The sequence below is a fragment of the Phoxinus phoxinus genome, assembly GCF_949152265.1.
Source record: "Phoxinus phoxinus genome assembly, chromosome: 10".
Taxonomy (NCBI): Eukaryota; Metazoa; Chordata; class Actinopteri; order Cypriniformes; family Leuciscidae; genus Phoxinus; species Phoxinus phoxinus.
Genome location: NC_136885.1, coordinates 14462899 through 14484868, shown reverse-complemented (window position 1 = coordinate 14484868; position 21970 = coordinate 14462899). Strand labels below are relative to the sequence as shown.

Sequence of the window (21970 nt, the reverse complement as noted above, 5' to 3'; positions counted from 1 at the left end):
TACAGTTGCTGTTAGTAAGGTTAAAGAACATACAGGTCAAAGGAATATGCTAACATGGCAGGTGAAGCATGTCTGTGAATGTATTAAACTATACATATACCAACAAAATGTACTTCAATGCGCACGCTCTCATCAAATTCAAAGGAATTCGGACATGGCCTCTCTAACGGTTGAAACAAGTTGACTGAGTTACTGCATCACATGCTGTTGTGTTGCAGGGTTCAGCTTCCTTTTCAAACACCAAAATACCCCACAATCTTCCTGTTCTTTAGGGGTGTGAAAACCAGCTCCTCTTAAGTTTAGAGGTGTGAAAACACACATGCACGCAAACTGCTTGCACTGCAGTGAAGTGAGTGGTTCGGGTTTGCTCGGCTGTTTGAAATTTACCTGTCAAATGGCATTAAATTCGCAGTGGAGCTACAAGAACATCCTGCAGGTTCATGGAGGTTTGCACAACTTTTTAATAGTGCAAAATGCATAAAATAAGTCTGCACTATTTTATATACATGAGAGGAAGAATCTGTTTGAGGTGGAACATAAAATGCATAGGTTTTTTCTTCATGTCAGCTTGGGGAGTTTTTTGCCTGATTCTTTAGTAATGGAAAAGGAAGTGATCTAAAGGGAGTTGTTTTGGTTTTTAAAGTTATTTTAATTTGCATGCTAACTGGCATGCTTGTTACACACTGGCTAAAGCTGATTTTGTTTTTGTTTTCGACTGATCGACTGGAAATTTTTCACTGTGGATGTAACAGGAAATGTTTCAAAGGAAAATACACAGCTGTCCCTGGCAATCGTGTTTATATGGCACAAACGACAGTCTGCTTTGCCATCCATTTTGTATCTATTATATCGACTGTCGCAAGTGTGTTTCAACTAAAACTGTCTGTGTCAATCACCAGAGCTCAAGAAGAAAAGATCTATTGTTCTCCCATTTCCGTCTCTCCTTCAGTGTGTACGGCCACCATTCAGACACTGGTTAGATTTAGTTTTCACCGTCACCAATGTTCTCCAAACCCTGGACTCTCTTATCACTCAGTCAAAGAGGTTGAGCCCCCCTCACAGTGTTTTATCTCAAGCGACTGACTATGTCTAACATACACCGACATGACTCAAGAACAGATGTTAGTAATTCACATTCAGATCATTTAGATCACCCTTTCCCCTTTGAATAGCCATGACATTCAGATTCCCTGTGCTCTGTCTTTTCATTTTCCCTTTTTCTGTTAGTCAAGAAGGGTCCAGGTTAAACTTTTTTCGTCAAATTGCCTCTCTGAGGGTCTCCAACCCCCTTTATACGTCTCTGAGAGACGGTATTCCCACCTGAAAAGACCAGCTGGTTCATGACGGTTAGTGCTAGTCTACCATGTGAACCGGCACACTGTAGCCATGCAAAACTTAGCTAGTTAAAGAGAATGATCTTTCTGATAAAACTTGTTGACCAAACTTAATCTAGTTAAAGGAATAGTTAATTCAACACACGAGACACAGATATTTTTGTCAATACAAATGAAAGTCAATGGGGTCCAAAAAAAAAACAGATGGAACATTCTTTAAAATATATTTTGTGTTCAACAGTAGAAAGTAAGTCATACAAGTTTGGAATGATAAGAGGGTGAGTAAAAGATGACAGAATGTTAAAATTTGAACTATCCCTTAAAAATATACAGTATATTAGCATCTGATCCTGGGGACTAGCATTCAAAACACAAAATATGTCTACCTTTTTAGCAGGGCTGGTGTGAATAAAGGGGGAGAAAAAAGCAACACTGGGAGAATCACAGGAAAAGTTGGGGGTTGAGGGTCCTTGGGTTTCACAGCTGTGGGCCCCCGCCTGAGCCCTGTTAAGCAGGCAGACTTGAGGAAAGCCAATCTTAATTGATTCCAAGCCTCCAAAGCTCTTCAGCAAACATGGCGGAGCAATGAAAATGACTTGTTATCCTAATTCAATGGACGCTGTATAACTCTGTCAATCTTCACATCTCAAGAAACCCAGAAAGCAGATGGACCCTGGATTAAGCTTACTGCAGTCGTTCACAATCATTGTACAGTTAATTACATCTGTAGAGATGGGATGGATGGGGTGGGGGGGCTATGGGATTGGACAGAATAAGAATCTGGTTTTATAGTTGTACATTTTATACTTTTGCTATTTACTTTGTGTGTGTGTGAGTCCAGACAAAGATGGTAATATCTGAAATCCTTGTCCTTGTGGGGACATTTTTTTCCAAAAAATCATTGTGTGACGTGCGCGCGCGTGTGTGTGTGTCATTCTAATTCTGATAATTTAACCATATTTATCTCAAAAAGGGGAACAATAATTTCTTAGAAAGTAGAGGAGCTGAGTAATCGCCACAGAGAAATCTGCCAACAATGAAACGCATACAGTAGGTGAGTGGATTGTGTATATGAATGAACCTTAAATAACATTCGTTCAACAGGATTATACTTTATTTTACAGTATATGTGTATTTACAATGTACTTACCCAAAAAAGTACTGGTAATATAAGGTAACTACATGGGTTAAGGTCAGGATTAGTATCTAGTTATATAACCCAGTTATTATTTTTCGAGTTTCACCTGTAGTATGTACATGCTGAACAGGACTGCAAAATAAAGTGCTAACTAAAGCCTCTGCGTTTACACTTGGCATGAACATGCGACCTGTATCCGGATGTTGTCCACATACACATTGAAAAGACAAGTGTAAACGCGTTTCTGATGGGAATGTTATCCGATCAGCGTGTCCTGGTCTAGAGGTAGTCGAGGACGCATTGTGATCGGATCTCAGTGTAATGTAAACGCAATCCAGCCACCGTGTCTGCATTCACAGGTGGACGTCATATAAATGCCCGCCCAGTCTCCCCACGTGGCTGTCAGAAAATAATGGCCAGACGCAGTTTAGACCAATTCAACTTATTTGAACCTTACAATAACGACAATATTTAAAACAGTTTATTTAGACTTACATGATACTGTGTGTCATTTTTTCATTTGAATTGTGTAACATTATCTGAACGAGGCGATCGCCTGTACAATCACAGCTGTGATCAGTCATGAGATCTTAATTCCTATCAAGACAAATTCCTATCAACTTGTTGACATGGCAATAAATTATTATTGAATGAAGAGTGTGCGCTGCTTTGCCAGAGGAATAATGGGAATTAACTTTTTATTTTTTAATGTTTTAAATGTTGAATGTTTTTATTGTTTCAGCATGTTTATTAATCTCCCATATAGTCATTGCACGCTATAACCTTAAACCTAGATGATCGATGATGTGACTTGTTTAACATGATCAACCCAGTTACTTTTGTATGATCAACTCTGTATTCCTTCATTCAAAAAACGTAATTTGATCTACGACTGGAGGATTGCACAGGAAAGTAACGTGAGTGAGTGAAAGCAATTGGGACATTGCTTAATTTGATTCATCTTTACTCTTAATTTTGGTGTCGTGCTACAGACCTAAATTAAATATTATGCAAAAACAGAAATCCGATCGGTTATCCAGATACAGAGGCTACTTAATATGTACAAATGTAATCGCACCGTGTCCTGATTGGCTAATGATCATAGTGATCGCATGTTAATCCCAAGTGTAAACGCAGCCACTTCTCAGACGGAACCATGTCATATCTATAGGCGACATCAATTCGCCATAGAAAATAACAATGACATAACATTTGATACACCAATTGTTAAGCCAAATTTATGATTCACCTCCCTTTTCTAGGAATAGTGTAATATTCAGACATGAACATTTCACAACAGCAGAGTATTTCTAAATCACGCACGTCAACACTGCATCATTCATGATTTTTAGTTAAATCGTGGCATGATTCTTCGGTTCAGAGCAGCAGGAAGAGAAGATTAAATGGTTTGTGGACAGAGGCACTAACTGGCCTCGATGGCTTCCTGCGGGAAGTGGAGTTTCTGTGCTGAGGGGATTGAAAGCCTTTTTTTCCTGCTGAGGTGGACATTTCAAAACACACTGATACACGCTTCCATAGGCTGACCCCTGACCTCCACAGTCCCCGTAACAAAACAATCACTCTCACACTTGTGGAGTCCCAGGGAGTTCCAGTTTTCAATGGACATCAACAAAGATGTAACAAAAATGTATTATGAGAAGATCTTCCAAGACCAACCAGAAAGACTTCAGAACATTAATGCAAACTGTGATTGGATGAATCTCACATGTCCAGGTCACATAACACATCCAATAGAAGAAAAACAAAGTAATTACTTTAATGACAGATGAGCACATTGTCCTGTCACTACCATAATACTTCATGGTCTTTATTACAGGTCATCTTTTTCTTTTTTCTTTTTTTACATCAAAAGCAGTACAATAAATACCACCCAGGGTTATTAGTGTTAACTAAAACTATTTATGAAATAAATAAAACTTTAATAAACTTTAATTTAAAACTATCTAGCTGCAAAACTGCTAAATTTCCGTTTAGTTTTACTTGAAGTACTAAAATAACTCAAACAAAAAAAACTAAAAATTAAGAAAAAAATTTGGCACAGCCATTACATATTTAAAACAGTAATATCCTATACTAAACCTAAACTAATCTTGACAAACTATATATCATTTGAAAGCTTACAATCTCTAGTTTACATATTTGGTGATTTTCTAAATAAATTACAGAGGAGCCGTAATTTATCAATTTGCAACAAGAATATTTTCATACTCCTAAGGCGTGTTCAGACCTTTATTTTGAAATAGTGATAAACATGAAAAATCATGAAAGAATGGTAGAAACCTCAGTTTGTGTTCATGCCAAGAGTTCAAAAGATAGCATCCATTCAATTATTTTAGAAGAAAAGGTCTGAAAATGTTTTGAATATAAAGAAAAAAATAATAGATTCACCATTTGTGATGTGGCAGCGAGTTATAATGCACATACGTGTTCTTTTAGTGTTTCTTAGAGGTTGAATTCATTTCAAAATCTGCCAAACTTCCAATACTACTTCTGAATAGGATGTCTACTTCATAAATTGTATGAAAATTGTAAAAATAATGGTCCAAATCACTCAAACAACATATGGAAATGGAGGTGCCCTTATATGGGCAGTAATGCCAACTAGTGAAAAGTTTGGTACTGCGCCCAAACAAAATCTCACTGAAAGCTTATTTTTTGAGATATCAACCTACAATTTTAAACACAACTTGGTCAGATTTTTGGCTTGGATTTTTTTTGCATTTTTAGAGTCCACCAGGTTTTGAAAATATATATTTGATATAAAATATGAATAATTAATTTTTTAACATTGTACATTTTCATAAACTCAAACTTATATAACTTTTTTTCTGTTTAACTTTCTTAACTTTCTTAATCTTACATCTATATTCCAAAGCATTCTTGAATTACAACCATTTAAGTTCGGGATGTGCATTTTCATGTCTATTAAAAAAAGGGGGGTGCCGCTTAAGGGGTTAAAAATAAAAAAAAATGACAAAAGCACACAACAAAATGACTAAAAATGTTTTACTAAAATTAAAGCGAAAACAGAAAATATAAAAATAAAATCTAATTCAAAAATATTAACAAAAATATATATAATTTCACATATCCTTTGTTTGATTTGGGGGTGAAATGTGACCCATCAGTTCTTGACAGGTTTCATGAGATTCGCCAATTACTTTTAGACTAACACAGCTTCTCCCAATAAATTATGCAGTTCCCATAAAAGACCAAAGACTTAATAATATCTGAGCTGCATGAGTGTCCATCCATAATGAATGCTATAAACTGTTTCTTTACAGCTTTGGCACATGCACACCCACGTTCCAACACAAAAACAGCATTGACGTTGCATATGCTCTGCATGAATTTATATTCACCTTTCATTTCTACAGTCTGAAACACAGCAGAGCATTCATAGCAGCCTTCAGCTTTACTGCATTTTTCACAACTCATTTACAGATTTACTACAATATTTTGATTGTTTAACAATCTTTGATGTCTACTAAGGAAAGTTAATGCAGCAAAGAAAGGAGAACTAACTAGTTTCTGTCAGTCTCTTATCCTCCCTCTCTTTCTTCGACTGTAATTCCATCCCTTTTACAGAACAAATGGACTGTCAGACCGTCAATCAACTTGATTGACAGGCCTTCCATCCAATATTCACAAGTTGTCCAATCTGGGCACCTACCCCACTTATCCTGTCTCACCATTGGCATAGAGATATGCAGTATGCCTTCATAAACTTCATAAAAATAATCAAACACATGAGATGTTATGCGGACATTAAGCAAAGTGTGTGTTATTGATTTGCCTCCAACCAATAAGATGGTAGGTTCTGAAAAAAGCACCCATATATCAACTTGCTAAGTGACAGTTTTATCATGAAACATCTTGTTTATGAAAATTTGGTGTTATGTGAAATGAATCTGTGATTTTGGAGTCAGTTACAGAACTGAGCCTCTAATCTTCATCCTAAATCTCCACCACTTCTGAAAATGATACTGTCCTCTCCCTGTGGCCCATCATGTGCTTGAGAGTGTGTTACGGGTGGTGATTATACTGCAGACAGGGCGCATTCTGATGCAACAAAGAGACGGAGAAAGAGAAAATTCCATTCCATTAAGAAAAGGGGAATAAGACTGTTGGGGAGAAAAGAAAGACGGGTCAGTAGTGGGATGTGTTTGCGTAAGAGGGGCGTCATCCCAAAAAGCTGATATCCCCACCAGAGCTGCACCACTGATGTCATCACTGTGGGACACACCCAAGCTGGCTACATGACACGAAGAAATTTAAGAGTCACTGCAGGGACAACTGGAAAGATTCACAACACGAAATGCACAGAACATCCAAAGAGTGCTACAATCAATCATCCCAGGAATGTGAGCCCTTTGAACGACAATTTGCAGACTGCAAATTTGCTTACCCTAATTATAAGAATTGTTTTAGAATTTAAGGGGACCTGTTATGCTAAATTAATTTACATGGTGTTTGAACATAAATGTGTGTCAGCAGTGTGTGTACACAACCACCATATAATGGCAAAAATCCACCCACTCCTCTTTTTTTTATCCCCATAAATCATAAGCAGTGTCTCAGAACAAGCCGTTTGCCGTTTCTATGAAATGTGGCGTCAAAAATACTTGGGCCCCGCCCACGGCTGCTGACGCACTCTGCCCTATTAGCATAAACCCCGCCCTGAATGAGCTGTACACAGTCCGCCATGTTTATCTCCTCGCCAGAGCATTTAACAGCAGCATTCAAGAATTTTGATTTTCTGTTTTCTTCAGTTGTTATCATATTTACAGCATATATAGCAGTAGGTACTGTATATTATGCTGCTTTCACTTTAATACAGATCTAAAATACACATGCGATTTCTTTACTTGATGTTTACATTCACAGACATAACCGACTGTGTTTATGTGAACTTTGTGTTTTTTGACATAACCTTGTAAGTATTTGATAGTTCAAGTGCAATAAGATTTGAAAGAGAACTTAGTTTGATACTCAAGGGATGCGCCGCCTGACAGCCAGCTCTCTGTGCGCGTGCTTCAGATGTGTGCACTCAGAAAACCATATACAGGTGCTGGTCATATAATTAGAATATCATCAAAAAGTTGATTTATTTCAAGAATTCAACTTAACAGGTGAAACTAATATATTATATAGACTCATTACATGCAAAGTAATATATTTCAAGCCTTTATTTGTTAGAATTTTTATGATTATGGCTTACAGCTTATGAAACCCACGATTCACAAAATCAAAATCCCAGAAAAGTAGAATATTACATGAAATCACACAGTAATTACACAGTAATACCATGGTCATTGAAGCAGGTTTTGGTTCTTTTGGCACGTGCAAATCCTGCTGGAAAATGAAGGAAGCATGAAGTGCTCTGAAGATGTCCTGGTAGACAGCTGCGTTGACTCTGGATTTAATAAAGCACAGTGGACCAAAGTCCTCTTTTCTGATGAGAGCAAATTTTGCATCTCATTTGGAAATCAAGGTCCAGAGTCTGGAGGAAGAGAGGAGAGGCACAGAATCCACGTTGCTTGAAGTCCAGTGTAAAGTTTCCACAGTCAGTAATGGTTTGGGGTGCCATGTCATCTGCTGGTGTTGGTCCACTGTGTTTTCTGAGGTCCAAGGTCAACGCAGACGTCTACCAGGAAGTTTTAGAGCACTTCATGCTTCCTGCTGCTGACCAACTTTATGAAGATGCAGATTTCATTTTCCAACAGGACTTGGCACCTGCACACAGTGCCAAAGCTACCAGTACCTGGTTTAAGGACCATGGCATCCCTGTTCTTAATTGGCCAGCAAACTCGCCTGACCTTAACCCCATAGAAAATATACTGTATGGGGAATTGTGAAGAGGAAGATGCGATACGCCAGACCCAACAATGCAGAAGAGCTGAAGGCCACTATCAGAGCAACCTGGGCTCTCATAACACCTGAGCAGTGCCACAGACTGACCGACTCCATCACGCCGCATTGCTGCAGTAATTCAGGCAAAAGAAGCCCCAACTGAGTATTGAGTGCTGTACATGCTCATACTTTTCATGTTCATACTTTTCAGTTGGCCAGCATTTCTAAAAATCCAGTTTTTTGTATTGGTCATAAGTAAAATTCTAATTTTCTGAGATACTGAATTTGGGATTTTCATCAGTTGTCAGTTATAATCATCAAAATTAAAAGAAATAAACATTTGAAATATATCAGTCTGTGTGTAATGACTGAATATAATATACAAATTTCACTTTTTGAATGGAATTACTGAATTAAATCAACTTTTTAATGATATTCTAATTATATGACCAGCACCTGTATCAGAAGTTTAGACTGATGTGGCTTTAAAACACATGCAGATAATAAACTTTCACGATGATAAAGAACTGCAATGTCATGAGCGTGACCACGATAGACATGATAATCAAAATCAGAAGTTTTTTTCGTTTTTGGCAGAGTATTCCCAGGCATGAGCTGTAAAGGCTCTTCTGGAAAGTGGGGTGGGGAGCAGCAGCTCATTTGCATTTAAAGAGACATGCACGAAAACATGGAAGGAACATGTTTTCCTTCCACTCAGAAATGGGCATTTAAAATATTGTATAATAAATTATCTGTGGGGTATTTTGAGCTGAAACTTCACAAACACATTCTGGGGACACCATAGACTTATATTACATCTTGTAAAAAGGGGCAAACGATCTGCACTTTGACCTAATCTAGTCTCTGTCGTTTTAAAAGTCATACAAGTTGGGAATGACATTAGGCTGAGTAAATTATAACAATTTTTATTTTGGGGTGAAAACACTCTCACACACTTTTATCCATTTAAAAAAGTCACATTGCCCCATTAAGGGTGTTGAGATAGCGTACTCTAGAATGTGGGATCAATTACTACGATCACACATGCACAGCTTACTAACAGAAACACTCCAAAATCTTTCATAGCGAGCACAGATACTTAAATAAAAACTTCCAAGAATCCAGCTGTTGTCCACTGCTGTCCACATGATAGGACACACAAATCTGACTTAGACTCAAACACAGTCTTTTGAAGAACATAATCACTACTCCTCCGCCTTGTGCAAGCCAACTGTTGTATTCTGATAGGAGGAATGCAAACAGCAGCATGGACCTTGGACTAATATCAAACCACCAGCCTTCGTCTATTGAACGCTGTACAGATGACTTGCACCTAACAATATTTATTCTGGCCCACGCAACTGCGGTGATGAGAGGGCGACTTACCCAATCTGTCTGTTGGTGGAAGGGGCTTGAGTGATGACCGAACTGGACTGGGGCGAGGGCAGTGCCTGCTGGATTACTATGCTGCTGTCGTGGTTGGCCATTCTCGAGTGGGTCTGCTGGTGCTGGTTATGGCCCCCCTGCCCATGAAGAGTGATATTCTGTTCAGAAACACAAAGGGTGGGGTGGGGTTTATGAGCACAGGGGCCAAATATTTACTGTCAAAGTATTGTAACATAATTAAACTTAAAAAAAAAAAAAAAAAAAAAGTCAACACCCAACTACTACACAGTAAAAAAATTATATGATCAATGAGTTGTGACAACATAAGCTTTTACATTGCTTTAACTCAACAAAATAAGTTTTATTTTATTTATACTATTTTTAAGTCAATTTAATGTAATTTAAGTTGAAGTTACTTAAACATCCAAGTTGATTGTACTTACAAATTTAAAGCAGCAAATTTACGGTTTACAGTGGTGAACAAATGCAAAAAAACAAAAACATTAATTTGATTCATTGTCTATTGTGTATTTTAGTGATGTATGCACACCTCAAACAAATATTACTTTAAAATTTAACACCTTTTCATATATGTGTGACCAACTTGAATCCTTTGCGAAATCTTTCACGCTCATGCGAAATTCACAATCACGTGGATTCCTACTCAAGTTATTTGATTTCACCCATGAAAATTCGTCAAACAGCGGTAAGTGTGATTGCACCTCAAGCATGTACTGTAACTAAAACTAGAAAACAAGGCATGAACCCAGCTAACAGGGAAGCTTCTCAGGTCTTTGATGAACATTCTTTGATGAAACTAACAAACATTCTATTAACGTTACTGGAATAATGTTTGTTCATTACTTTGAGAGAACCTTGGCAGAACGTTAGCGATAGTTATAATGTTCTCAAAACGTTAGCACAAAAACACCATATATACCATTTATGGAACTTTGAAACGCAAACTTGTTTCAGAATGTCTAGAGAACATTCAAAAGTAATATTCCCATAATATTTGCTCAATTATAAAATGGAATGATCCCTTAACGTACATACAGTATAACCAAGAAAACAATTTTTTTTAATGAAAAAGGTGTTTTGAATGTCCAGAGAACATTCAGAAATAACATGTTCATAACTTCATGGGAACGTTAGCGAAACGTTTTTAGGAAATGTTTGCTAGTTGCGAAGCATTGACTGAACATCATATACAGCAGCCTCTTTGGTTTAGGCCACTCTGAAACAAACCACACATTTACGTGATGTGGAGGATTACTGGTAAGAAATGCACTCTGTACTTGTTTAGGTGTGACACCACTGTAAACCTGAGCTTATGCATGCATTTCCTGTAGCAGATAGAGTAAGTAGTAAATCTAAGTAAGGCACAGTTTAAAAAGTTTTAAAACCTAAGTCAAGGTGGAAAAGTGCTGCAATATTTTTGCAGGCTAACCCTGAATTTACCACACTATCATTTATCACTTTAACACACTGGTTCCCTCCAATAGGATTTGTCGATTGGCTTTTGGATTATTTCATAGCTATGTGACCAACTAATGTGCATGATGACACGTTTTGTTCATCATGATAATCTTCACAAAAGAACACACCTTTAATATATTTTGAAGCCTAAATACAATTGCCAGAAGTAAAAAGGTAAACATAGGCCATAAACAAATTACACTACGGTCATTCACTCTGCATAACCTGATATAACCTCTCCATAATCTTTTTAAAATAAAATAAAACGTTGTCCCTGAAAGCTTGAGTTAAAATAGTTTCCAAGAATTACAAACACAATGAGGCTGCAGTGGACTAGTGAGTAGTTGAGTTTTCCAAACAAAATCCCATTCAAACAACCTATTGCCGATGGCAATGGAAGGCAATGGGTTGCTAACTTGTTTCCAAGTTTTGGCCTACAACAATTTATCATCACTGCATCACTCTATGACTCTATTACAGTGCAGCAATACTTTACCGCATATTATAGCACACCTAGACACACAGAATCTAGTCTCAGCATCAGGCGTCATGTCCACAGAACGCTGGCTGAATGTCTGATGCATATGGCACACTTAACTGGAAACACTTCAGGATTTTTAAAAGTCGTCATCTGATTGGTTGAATTATACAGGATGTCCGGGAGAAGGGTGTGTTGCGTTCTTTAACAGTCCGCCTGGAAACAAAGATGCCGTGAAGCCAAACTTCCTCATTGAGGAAGAATTTATCGGGATCAACTAAACGCTGGATTTTCAAAAGTATGTGAAGTATGTAAAGTTCACAGCATAGACTCTTTAAAATACGTCCAAAAGTTTTACACACCTGCCTGTTATTGTAGGGACATCGACGTTACATTTTCACACCCCTAAACATGACGTGGAACAAAGCGAACGATGATTACATGTCAGTCAGACGGCCTCTGGGCAGTCCTTGGCCAATGAGTCCAGTTCTGCTGTCAGTCTAAAGGTCTGGCTACACAGAATCTAACTTGCCTAAAAATCCACATCCTTTAAGCACATGAGATTCTAAACAGATAAACCAGCTTCCACATTTGATTTTAGTACACTTCCTTTAAGAAAAGCGCAAACACTCTGGGCGATATCTCCCTCTCACCTGTCTTTGCCTTTTCAGCAAAAGTCCTGCTACAACCTGCTGCTTGCTGACTTGGCATGGTACACTAACCCTAAACCTCAAGTGTAAACTCCCCAGATTAACAGACACCATTAGTTTATCTGCAGCACGGCTGTCAAGCGCATGCATACAGTGGCGGTAACTGAGGCCAGTCATCTTGTGACATAGTCGTGGTGCAAGTGGTAAAACAGTTATTAAGGTCACAGTTGTTTACATCATTGTCAGACCTTGAAGAAGCATGATAAAAACACCCTCAATAGTTTGGTTATCACGGTGGCTTCGCAGTTATCACTTTGATATATGCCTTTGAAAAACTTGAGAAAGTTTCTTTAAACTTCCTAGATGGTTTGTTGGGTAAAAGTCTGCTTGTATGTTTGGAGGCAAATGTAAAAAAGCAGCACGATTTGTTCAATATAAAAACATTGGTCAACCAGTTGAGTGAATTTGGAGTCGTACTGCCTATAGAATGTCTAAAGTGGACTATTGAAATAAAGTGTAACCCATATTTTTGTTAGGCTGACCATCATGGAATCCCATAAGGGACACAATTAATTGATTTGAGATGCCTTCAATAGAGTTTGACATTAACATGTTGCTAAGCTAACAGAGCAATACTCCAAGCATGAAATATATAGAACACACAAATACTGGGTATTAGGGGTGTAACGGTTCAAGTTACTCACGGTTTGGTTTTTATCACAGTTTTAGGGTCACGGTTTCGGTACGGTTCGGTATGTGCTATGTTCAGGAGAAAAAGGACTACTGTCAAATAAAAATAAAGAAAATAAGAACAGACAATCAAACTACAAGCACAAAGAAATACAATAGAGCAACGATACAAATACTTTTCTTGTTTTTTTTCATGTAACCTAAACCTAAAAATTAGGTTTTTCATGTATCTAACAGTAGGTTTCAGGTAGGCTACAGATTTTTTATTAAAGTCATCAAATATTGCATATAAACAATATTGCATTTAATCTTCACTGTGTAAATTAAATAAAGATGAATCATTATTAAAGCTACTGTAGAAAAGCTATTTATTCAAGAGCAGTGAGTGATTACCTTGTCTTTTGTTGTTTGTTAACATTTAAAAACACAGACAGTATTAATATTAGACTGCTGTCACTTTAAGACATAATGCCTGGATCCAATACACCAGAGGTCACCAAACTCTGTCCTGGCCGCTGTCCTGCAGAGTTTAGCTCCAACCCCAAATTAACACACCTGAACCAGCTAATCAAGGTCTCACTAGGCATACTAGAAACTTTCAGGCAGGTGTGTTGGACCTGGTTGGAGCTAAACTCTGCAGCAGCCCAGGACCGAGTTTGGTGACCCCTGCAATACACTGATGCTGCACACATGCATAGTCTTTCTCGACTGTTTACGTTCACTTACGTTCACTAGACATAACATGCTATGTTTGCTATAGATACTTGCCGAGACGGGCATGTTGACATGATTTTTGTATGAATTTGTCCGTTCAAACAAAAGACTTGAAAGAGAACTCAGTATTTTGCTTGCTGTCTGAGACTCTGCTTCGGATGAGTACACACACAAATCTCACAGCGTGCAAGCAAGTTCTTTTTTGCGTCTTCTTGCCCTTGAATGTTCAAGTTGGCAAGACTTAAATGAGTTTAGTTCAAACACAGATAGCAACATGTGCTGTTTAGGTCTCAAAATCAACACCGGAGTGATGAAGGCATATGACTGGTCATATTAGAGCATACGGCACTTGCATTGAACAAAGTTTAGGGTAAGGCAGAATGCATATCCATAGAAGTTCTATTCCAAAGCCTAGTGAGCTGCATCCCAGCATACTGCCCAGTAAAGAGCAACTGACCATCATGAAATCAAAAGTAACTGATCTGAGACGCTTTCAATAGAGTCTGACATGTTATAAGCTAATGGCGCAATACTCTAACTAGTATAAAATATATAGCACACACAAATACATGGTATATTAATCCATTTTTAATTACACAGAACTATTTTTTAAATAATATGCAGACTCTACTTGTGTATTGCATTCTCAGCGCTGTGGCAAGAGGCAGAATAAAACAGTTTAGAGAGATTTTTGCTAAGCTAAGTTAAGTTGAAAGTTGCTTAAAGTTAGTTAAAGTCAATATGTTTGCATACTTACGTAAAGTATGCTTCTGGTTTTAGAATTTTAGAATTTTATATATCTTAAAGGAACACATAGACTTTTTGGGACTTTAGCTTATTCACCGTATCCCCCAGAGTTAGATAAGTCCATACACTTTTCATCTCCGTACGTGCCGTAACTCTGTCTGACGCACCCACCGCTAGCCTAGCTTAGCACAAAGACTGGAGGTAAACGGCTCCAGCTAGCATACTGCTCCCAATAAGTGACAAGATAACGCCAACATTTTCAATTCAATTCAATCAACTTTATTGATCCCACATGGGGCAATTGATTCAGAGCAGCATGTCACCAACAATAAATAATACAAATCACACACATTATCCACACAAGTAACAAGTTCATCACACACATATCCATAACGTACAGCAGTACAAGTATTCATCATTATGTGCATTTTTCCTTTCTCCATGAGCTCTATGCGGAGTTTAAGAGTTTAATCGCATAAGGAATAAAAGATTTAGAATGATGATTGGTCTTACATGCCGGGAGCGCGTAACGACGCCCAGAAGGCAACAGAGAGAATTCACCTGCCAGAGCATGATCCGGAACGGCCAGGATGCTCATTGCCTTCCGCAGTATTTGCTGGTTACAAAAGACATTTAGGTCTCTCTGTTTCACACCGATAATTTTAGAACAAATCTTTACAATATTATTCAGGCTATTCCTGTCTTTGATGCTCAAATTATGAAAGCAGCAGATTGAAGAAAAATTTAAAAGACTCTCAATAAAAGACTGATAAAATCTGCACAGGATGACCGGTGAGACGGAGAAAGTATTTAGTCTGCGAAGAAGGTGAATTCTCTGTTGCCCTTTCTTTACAATGGTAGCGCTGTTAAGATCAAATCTAAGATGCTCATCAAAAACAGTACCCAAGTATTTATATGAGGAGACAATTTCAACCTTTGTATTGTGTATAGTGCTGTTAAAAACTGTATCTCGATTTCGCCCGAAATCAATCATTATTTCTTTAGTTTTAGATACATTTAGTTCTAAACAATGGTTATCGCACCATGAAATGAATTCATTTAGAGCATTTCCATGATCAGATGATGGCCTCTGTAATAGTGACAGCAACACAGTGTCGTCGGAAAATTTAACCAGGTAGCTGTTCTCCTGGGTACTTCTACAATCATTTGTGTACATAATAAAAAAAAAGGGGTGAAAGGACACACCCTTGAGGAAGTCCTGTGGAGAGCAGTAAGGGATCTGATAAATTGCTGTTTACTGATACCCTCTGTTCTCTGGCGGTTAAGAAATTTAAAATCCATGAAACAAGTTGATGGGGCAGGTTAAAATCACTTAACAGCTTATTCATTAAAATATATGGTTGTACTGTATTAAAAGCTGACGAAAAATCTGCAAACAGAAGCCTTGCGTGTGAAAATGTTGGCGTTATCTTGTCACTTATTGGGAGCAGTATGCTAGCTGGAGCCGTTTACCTCCAGTCTTTGTGCTAAGCTAGGCTAGCGGTGGGTGCGTCAGACAGAGTTAAGGCACGTACGGAGATGAAAATTGTATGTATAGACTTATCTAACTCTGGGGGATACAGTGAATAAGCTAAAGTCCCATAATTCGGCGTGTTCCTTTAAGTTACCATAAAGTTTCCTACATTTTGGAAAAGCATCTCACATCAGAAGCAAGACTATGATGCCCTAAAATACTGTCAGCTCACGTGGAATTGAAGAGGATCAATAGTGTGTGATTGTCTGGGTGATATGTGATATCCAGACAAACAGAGCTCTTTATGAACACAACTGTCAGTCTGAAGCTCAGGTGCCAAATCTGATCTCTGGGTGTATCTTTACCTGCTTCAGCCAAGGAGCTGCAGTGTATGTGTGTGATCTGTCCAAAGCTGGGAGTCTTCTGTGCGTTATTGTTATGGAGTGACTGTGTCAGACACTGTTAGCATCACACCATAACCTCACCTGTTTGCTGTCCTCCTCCTCTTGAGCCTTGCAAAACTCCTGCTCGATGGAGCAGTCCAGCTCGCTGAAGAGACCCACCTCCTCACAGTTCTTCAAGAAGCGCGTTGGGGTCGGCGTCTGGTCTGGAAACATTCAAGCAGAAAATACATCAAAATTTAGCAGGACATATTAGCTTAACTGTTTACAATGGGTTCGATTAGCAAGGAAAGCATCCTATTTGGTCTATATCTATTCATTTATTATAATTTTTGGGGTCATAAAATATACAAATTAGAGTGGTAAAACTGTCCTGATATCAAAATCTTCATTGAAAGTATAAACTTGTATACTTTACAATAAGTTTTCATTGATTAACGTTAGTTAGTTAATTCATTAGTTAACATGAAAAAGTAAAACTATTAATCTTAGTTCATGTTAATTTACTAATACATTATTAAAATCTTAAGTTAAATGGACCTGAGCTACATGAACTAACAATGATCAGTATGATTACAGTAATATACAATACTATAACAAATGTATTGCTCATTATTATTTAATGTTAGTTGACACATCAACTAATGTTAACTATTGGGACCTTATTGTTAAGTGTTACCGTGAATTTTTTTTTTATTATTACTTTAAATTAAGCAGTTTTGAAGCATTTTTGTTAAAACATGAAAAAATATTTGACACCAAATCAAAGTCATGTGGAGCAACCAATAATAAAACAGGAAGTGATATCATAGAAAGGACTGCCGAAAACCCTCATGACTGTATCTCAACGTCAATATGCCTTAAAATACAAAACAATTTGTTTTGTTTAGTTCAGTTCAGGTTGTAAAAGCTATTGTGATCATCCACTCCCCACCCCCAAAAAAGTATTTTAAATATTATTTTTTACCATTTATCACATGCTGTTTTTACCCAACTTGAAAATACATTTTACAGTAATAAAAGCAAACAAACGAAACTAAATAAATACACTCAATTAGTGAGGTCAACTCTTGCATGAACAAAATGATGTCTCTGTACACTCAACACAAGTTTGCGGTAAATTCCCTATGCAAGTTGAACCCAAGCCAGACAGCTAAATAAAATCTTCTGGCGGGACCATGTGGTCCATGGCACCAGGATGAATTTCTATCTGCATGCCGTGTCTCTCTGCACTCAGGCTGTGATTCTGTCCTCTTCATTATTTACCCTTGTCAGAGTGGCAGATCAGATTTCTGGGATCAGCTTTGAGTTTCTCACTCGCTCCGCATTCTTTTACATGCAGGCCCTTTTTTCAGTAACTCACTTGCTAACAAAGGTGCACATGCGTTCCTTCACTCACTACCTCTCATTTGCTCAGCCTCAAACACACTCCACTGAGAAATCACACACACCTCTTATTGAGTTAGTGGTGGGACGATAATTTCTAGCCACTACTGGAACCACACAGTAACTCGTTATCTTGTACTTTATCAAACCCACAATGAATATTACAGTCTAGACTGAACCGCACATCCAGGACTCGTAGAATCCCATCATGGGTTTCATTAGTGTCTGCAGTATCTTACGTAATAGAAGAGGATGAATGAAATACATATATCATAAAAAATAAGCGTGTCCAAAATAAAAATCAGAAAAGAACAGTTTAAAATGCATGTGACCAGTTTCTTCTATTCGTGGCTTCGTATGGTTTTAATTTTTCGTATGGTTTTAAAAAATAATTTACTGAAATAAAATAAAATGTCATGTGGTGTAACCGTCAATTAAAAAGTAACGTTATTTTCAAAATACAGTTATTAATAACTCAATTACAGTAACTTAATCAATTAACTCATAATTATATAATAAAACACTTGAATATCACACAATTCCAATTCATTTTTCAAGTCCAATCTAAAGCACTTGCATCATCAATTCGCAAGTGCTGAAATGTGATCCGTTTGTTCGGACAGTGTAGTCAATATCCAGTGTATTTGCATCCGTTGCTATGGTAATGATGTAAGCATCAGCACAATGCCAAGATAGACTTTTGAGAGTTGTTGTCAAAGGTTTTGTCATTGAGGACAAAAAACTGGAAAAAACTGAAAACCTTTTCTTTTGACCATTACGGTGCATGAGAAAACATAAGTTATTATGTAATTACTGCATTAAAAATATTCATGAATAGTTTATTTTGTGTCTGAAACTGCTCATTAGTTCTCTCATTCGTAATTCACTAGTGAATGACACATAGTTCAATATCTGGGGCAAGAGTGAGCATCTCAAATGACAAAATATATGAAATCTGATCTGACCATGCAGACTGCAAGTCATTTACAGAAATCAGATTTTAACTGGATTTTAAACCACATGATGGATGGATGGACGGACGGTCGGACGGACAGACGGATGGACTGATAGACAGACAGACAGACAGACAATGGATGGATGGATGGATGGACGGACATACTGTTTTGTTTTGTTTTGTGGGTTGGTGTTCATTAACAGATTTAAATCAGATACACAAAAAAAAGGCTGACTTTTTCAACCAAGGCTGAGTTAACAACTTTGGTTAGTTATTGTACAATCTCTAAATATGCACCCTGGAATCCTCCACTTTTTCATCATAGTTGTTGAGCCTTATTTTCTTTTCTTCCCTCCACTGTTCCCCTTTCCCTCGTCCCCTGAGAGCGCCAGCGGCCTAATTGATATGGAGCTCATGGTCCGGGTTGATGACTGGGATTAGGGGATTGAGGCAGAGCACAGCACAAATATTATTTTAGCCACATGGCTCTGCATTTAAAACTACACCTACGCATTTGCCAAGTCATGCGTCCTGCCTAATACACCTAATCAAAGACAGACGCTAAGAAGAGACTCACACATGAGCTGTGTGTGTGTGTGTGTGTGTGTGTGTGTGTGTGTGTGTGTGTGTGTGTGTGTGTGTGTGTGTGTGTGTGTGTGTGAGGTCTGTCTCACCTGACAGCATGTTGTCATTTTTGATGGAGGGGAATTTGAGGGTCATCTCATGCTTGTGCCGATGAATCATTAGATGATCCTCCGTAGGGAATCTCTGGAGAACATGGAAACAACTGGTTGTGATTTAATCACATTAAACACCATTTTTTTTAAAAGCAGAGGCTTGTTTTCTTTCCATTCTGTGTTCTTGAAAAACAGAATCTTACAATTAGTGACTCTTACAAGCGAAGTTATTTAGCCAAAGTTATACTTACCACCTTGTACAACAGGACTGAGCCTTAGGCATTATCTATGTCTGACTCTGAACCGATTAGAATAACAACCTTCTGATTGAAAATACCTTCTCATTATCGTAATTACATTATCTTAATTGCTGTTTAAGAGCACCTGAAAGGTATATTGTGTCTGTAAATGGTCCACATGAACCAACGTGCTTAGACAGACTGTGACAGGCCTAGTCTAACTGTGCAGGGTTCAAAACAGGTGTATTGTTGCTCAAAAGTGTGTTCTGACTGCAGAAAGAAGAGGAAAAATAATGCTAAATGCAACTTAACAAATCAATTTCATAGGATACAGGATAGAAAATGTTAAAAATGTAATTAAAAAGGCAGGGAAAGCACTTTTAATATCTTAGGTTGTTGACATCATAGGCTGTGCGTCCAATCAAAATCTGTGTTTTGCAATATGTAAAGAGTCTATTTTTGTCAATTTGTCATATCAATATTTGTACATATTTGTAGACCTATGCAGTACATGGTAATATTAATACTGTAATATTATATTGTAATATAATATTAATAATAATTCAAGTACGATTTGTATTATAAACAATTTTGTTATTATTTTGGGTTGCTATTATAAAGTCTGGGTCCTGAACCAAAAACCAGTTTAGAACCGTATAAAATTAGTTTTTTATCATATATACAAAACAATAATTATATAAATATATTTAATATATTATAAATATATAATATAATATATTTTATATAGTATTAAATTATATTAAATATTTTTTATAAAATATTTTAAAAAAATAAAGGTTTTTATATTTTCTGTTTATTATTATAATTTTTTACATCTATATGGTTTAATACATTTTTGTTTAAGTTTTACGTAGTTATTTTTGTAGGCTTCATCAAGTTAAACAAAATGAAAATGAGAAATATTGCATTTATTTTATTTCAGGTGTTTTTTGTTTCAGTTTTACCCCATTGCGAACCAGTGTAATGGTGGAGCTCGAAGAAAAAAATTCATTAAAAGAGAGATTATTGACTATATCTATGAGGATTCCACCTCATCCAAAGAAATACAAAGCCAAGAATCTTATAAAGACCCAGAGGATTTCATTTGCCTCAACAAGATAGCATTTCACTGTTGTTGTCTATTGTGCAGTTTCACATTGAGAAGGAGCTTTCTCGAGTTACAGGGCCGTTCGTCTTTGCCTTTGTCTTATCAGACTCACCTGAGAGCAGCCCGGGGCGATGCACACGAACGGCCTTTCCTGCTCGGAGTTCATCACTGTCACTGGCTCCTCATATACCTGAACACAAAGCAGAGAGAGAAATTCAAATCAGGGGCGCCTCCAGGACTCAGCGGCATAAAGACCCGCTCAGATTATGTCACTAATGTATCGTGTGCCAGTGATAGCCAACTCCGTGGTTCCCGAAGAGGCTTTGACGGAATCTCAGTGAGTATTCGGTGTCTCACGCCCTGGGAGAGGGCATTAGGAGTTGTAAAGGTTTAGGCTAAAACTGACCCCTGAAGTGTCACCCTGCTCCTTGGTCGCCATGGAGCCGTCGCTGACCACAGGGTAAGGTGTAAACTATCCTCTCTGTGTTGTGTGTGGCTAAAGCCAGACACACGGCACCGAGGTCAGGGTATCAGTGACCTGCCAGTCATTAGCAACTCTTTTGACACCTAAACTGCCCTTTTAATACTTCACCGGCCATGACTTTAGCAGTTTGTATTAGATGGGTCGATGACATTTAAGAACGTTCAAGATAAAGAATAGGAACACTCTTTTAAAAATTTAGAAATGTATTCTTTGCATTCATGTTGGCTTCACGTTGTTTTGAAAAATGTGACACAATTTAACAACAGTTTGAATTTATTAACTTTATAAATGGCATGTAGTGTAAGCATCAATGTAATAACATCATTTGCTTACACTTTGTAAACATCAAAAAGTATTTTTGTGATACAATGATGCAAAAAAGTATACATATATACTTTACTATAGATATACTAGATAAATCATATATGCTTAATTTCATAATTTCATTTAAGTATCAAAAATATAGGATTAAAACATTTATATAAAATTAAATTTTTGTATATATAGATAATTTTTATATTCTATATAACATAAATGTTTTAACCCTTTTTTAATACTTGTGAAATTAAGCATATATGATTTATCTTGTTTAATGTGTTAATTTTGTTATAATATATATATAGTATGAACTTAAAAAAGATGAAAAATGTCAGTGTTGTATAACTGTCCTAATATTTATAATGAAGAATATTTAATGATTATACATACATATAATCATGAAATATTACGTTTTTGGGGGGATTTTGCCTTTTGTTT

General features: G+C 37.2%; 1 protein-coding gene across 4 annotated transcripts in view; it reads right to left on the bottom strand.

The window, feature by feature from the left end:
- creb5b (cAMP responsive element binding protein 5b) overlaps nucleotides 1-21970 on the bottom strand; it is an 88323-nt gene that overhangs the window by 55600 nt on the left and 10753 nt on the right. For 3 of the 4 annotated variants that reach the window (XM_079626877.1, XM_079626878.1, XM_079626879.1), the window contains exons 2-5: nucleotides 20843-20920; nucleotides 19381-19474; nucleotides 16450-16571; nucleotides 9733-9890 (exon numbers count right to left, since the gene is read on the bottom strand). In XM_079626877.1, the coding sequence (XP_079483003.1) occupies nucleotides 9733-9890; nucleotides 16450-16571; nucleotides 19381-19474; nucleotides 20843-20920 (452 nt within the window). Of the gene's footprint in view, nucleotides 1-9732; nucleotides 9891-13043; nucleotides 13094-16449; nucleotides 16572-19380; nucleotides 19475-20842; nucleotides 20921-21970 lie in introns of those variants that run through there. The other variant, XM_079626880.1, reaches the window with a different exon arrangement.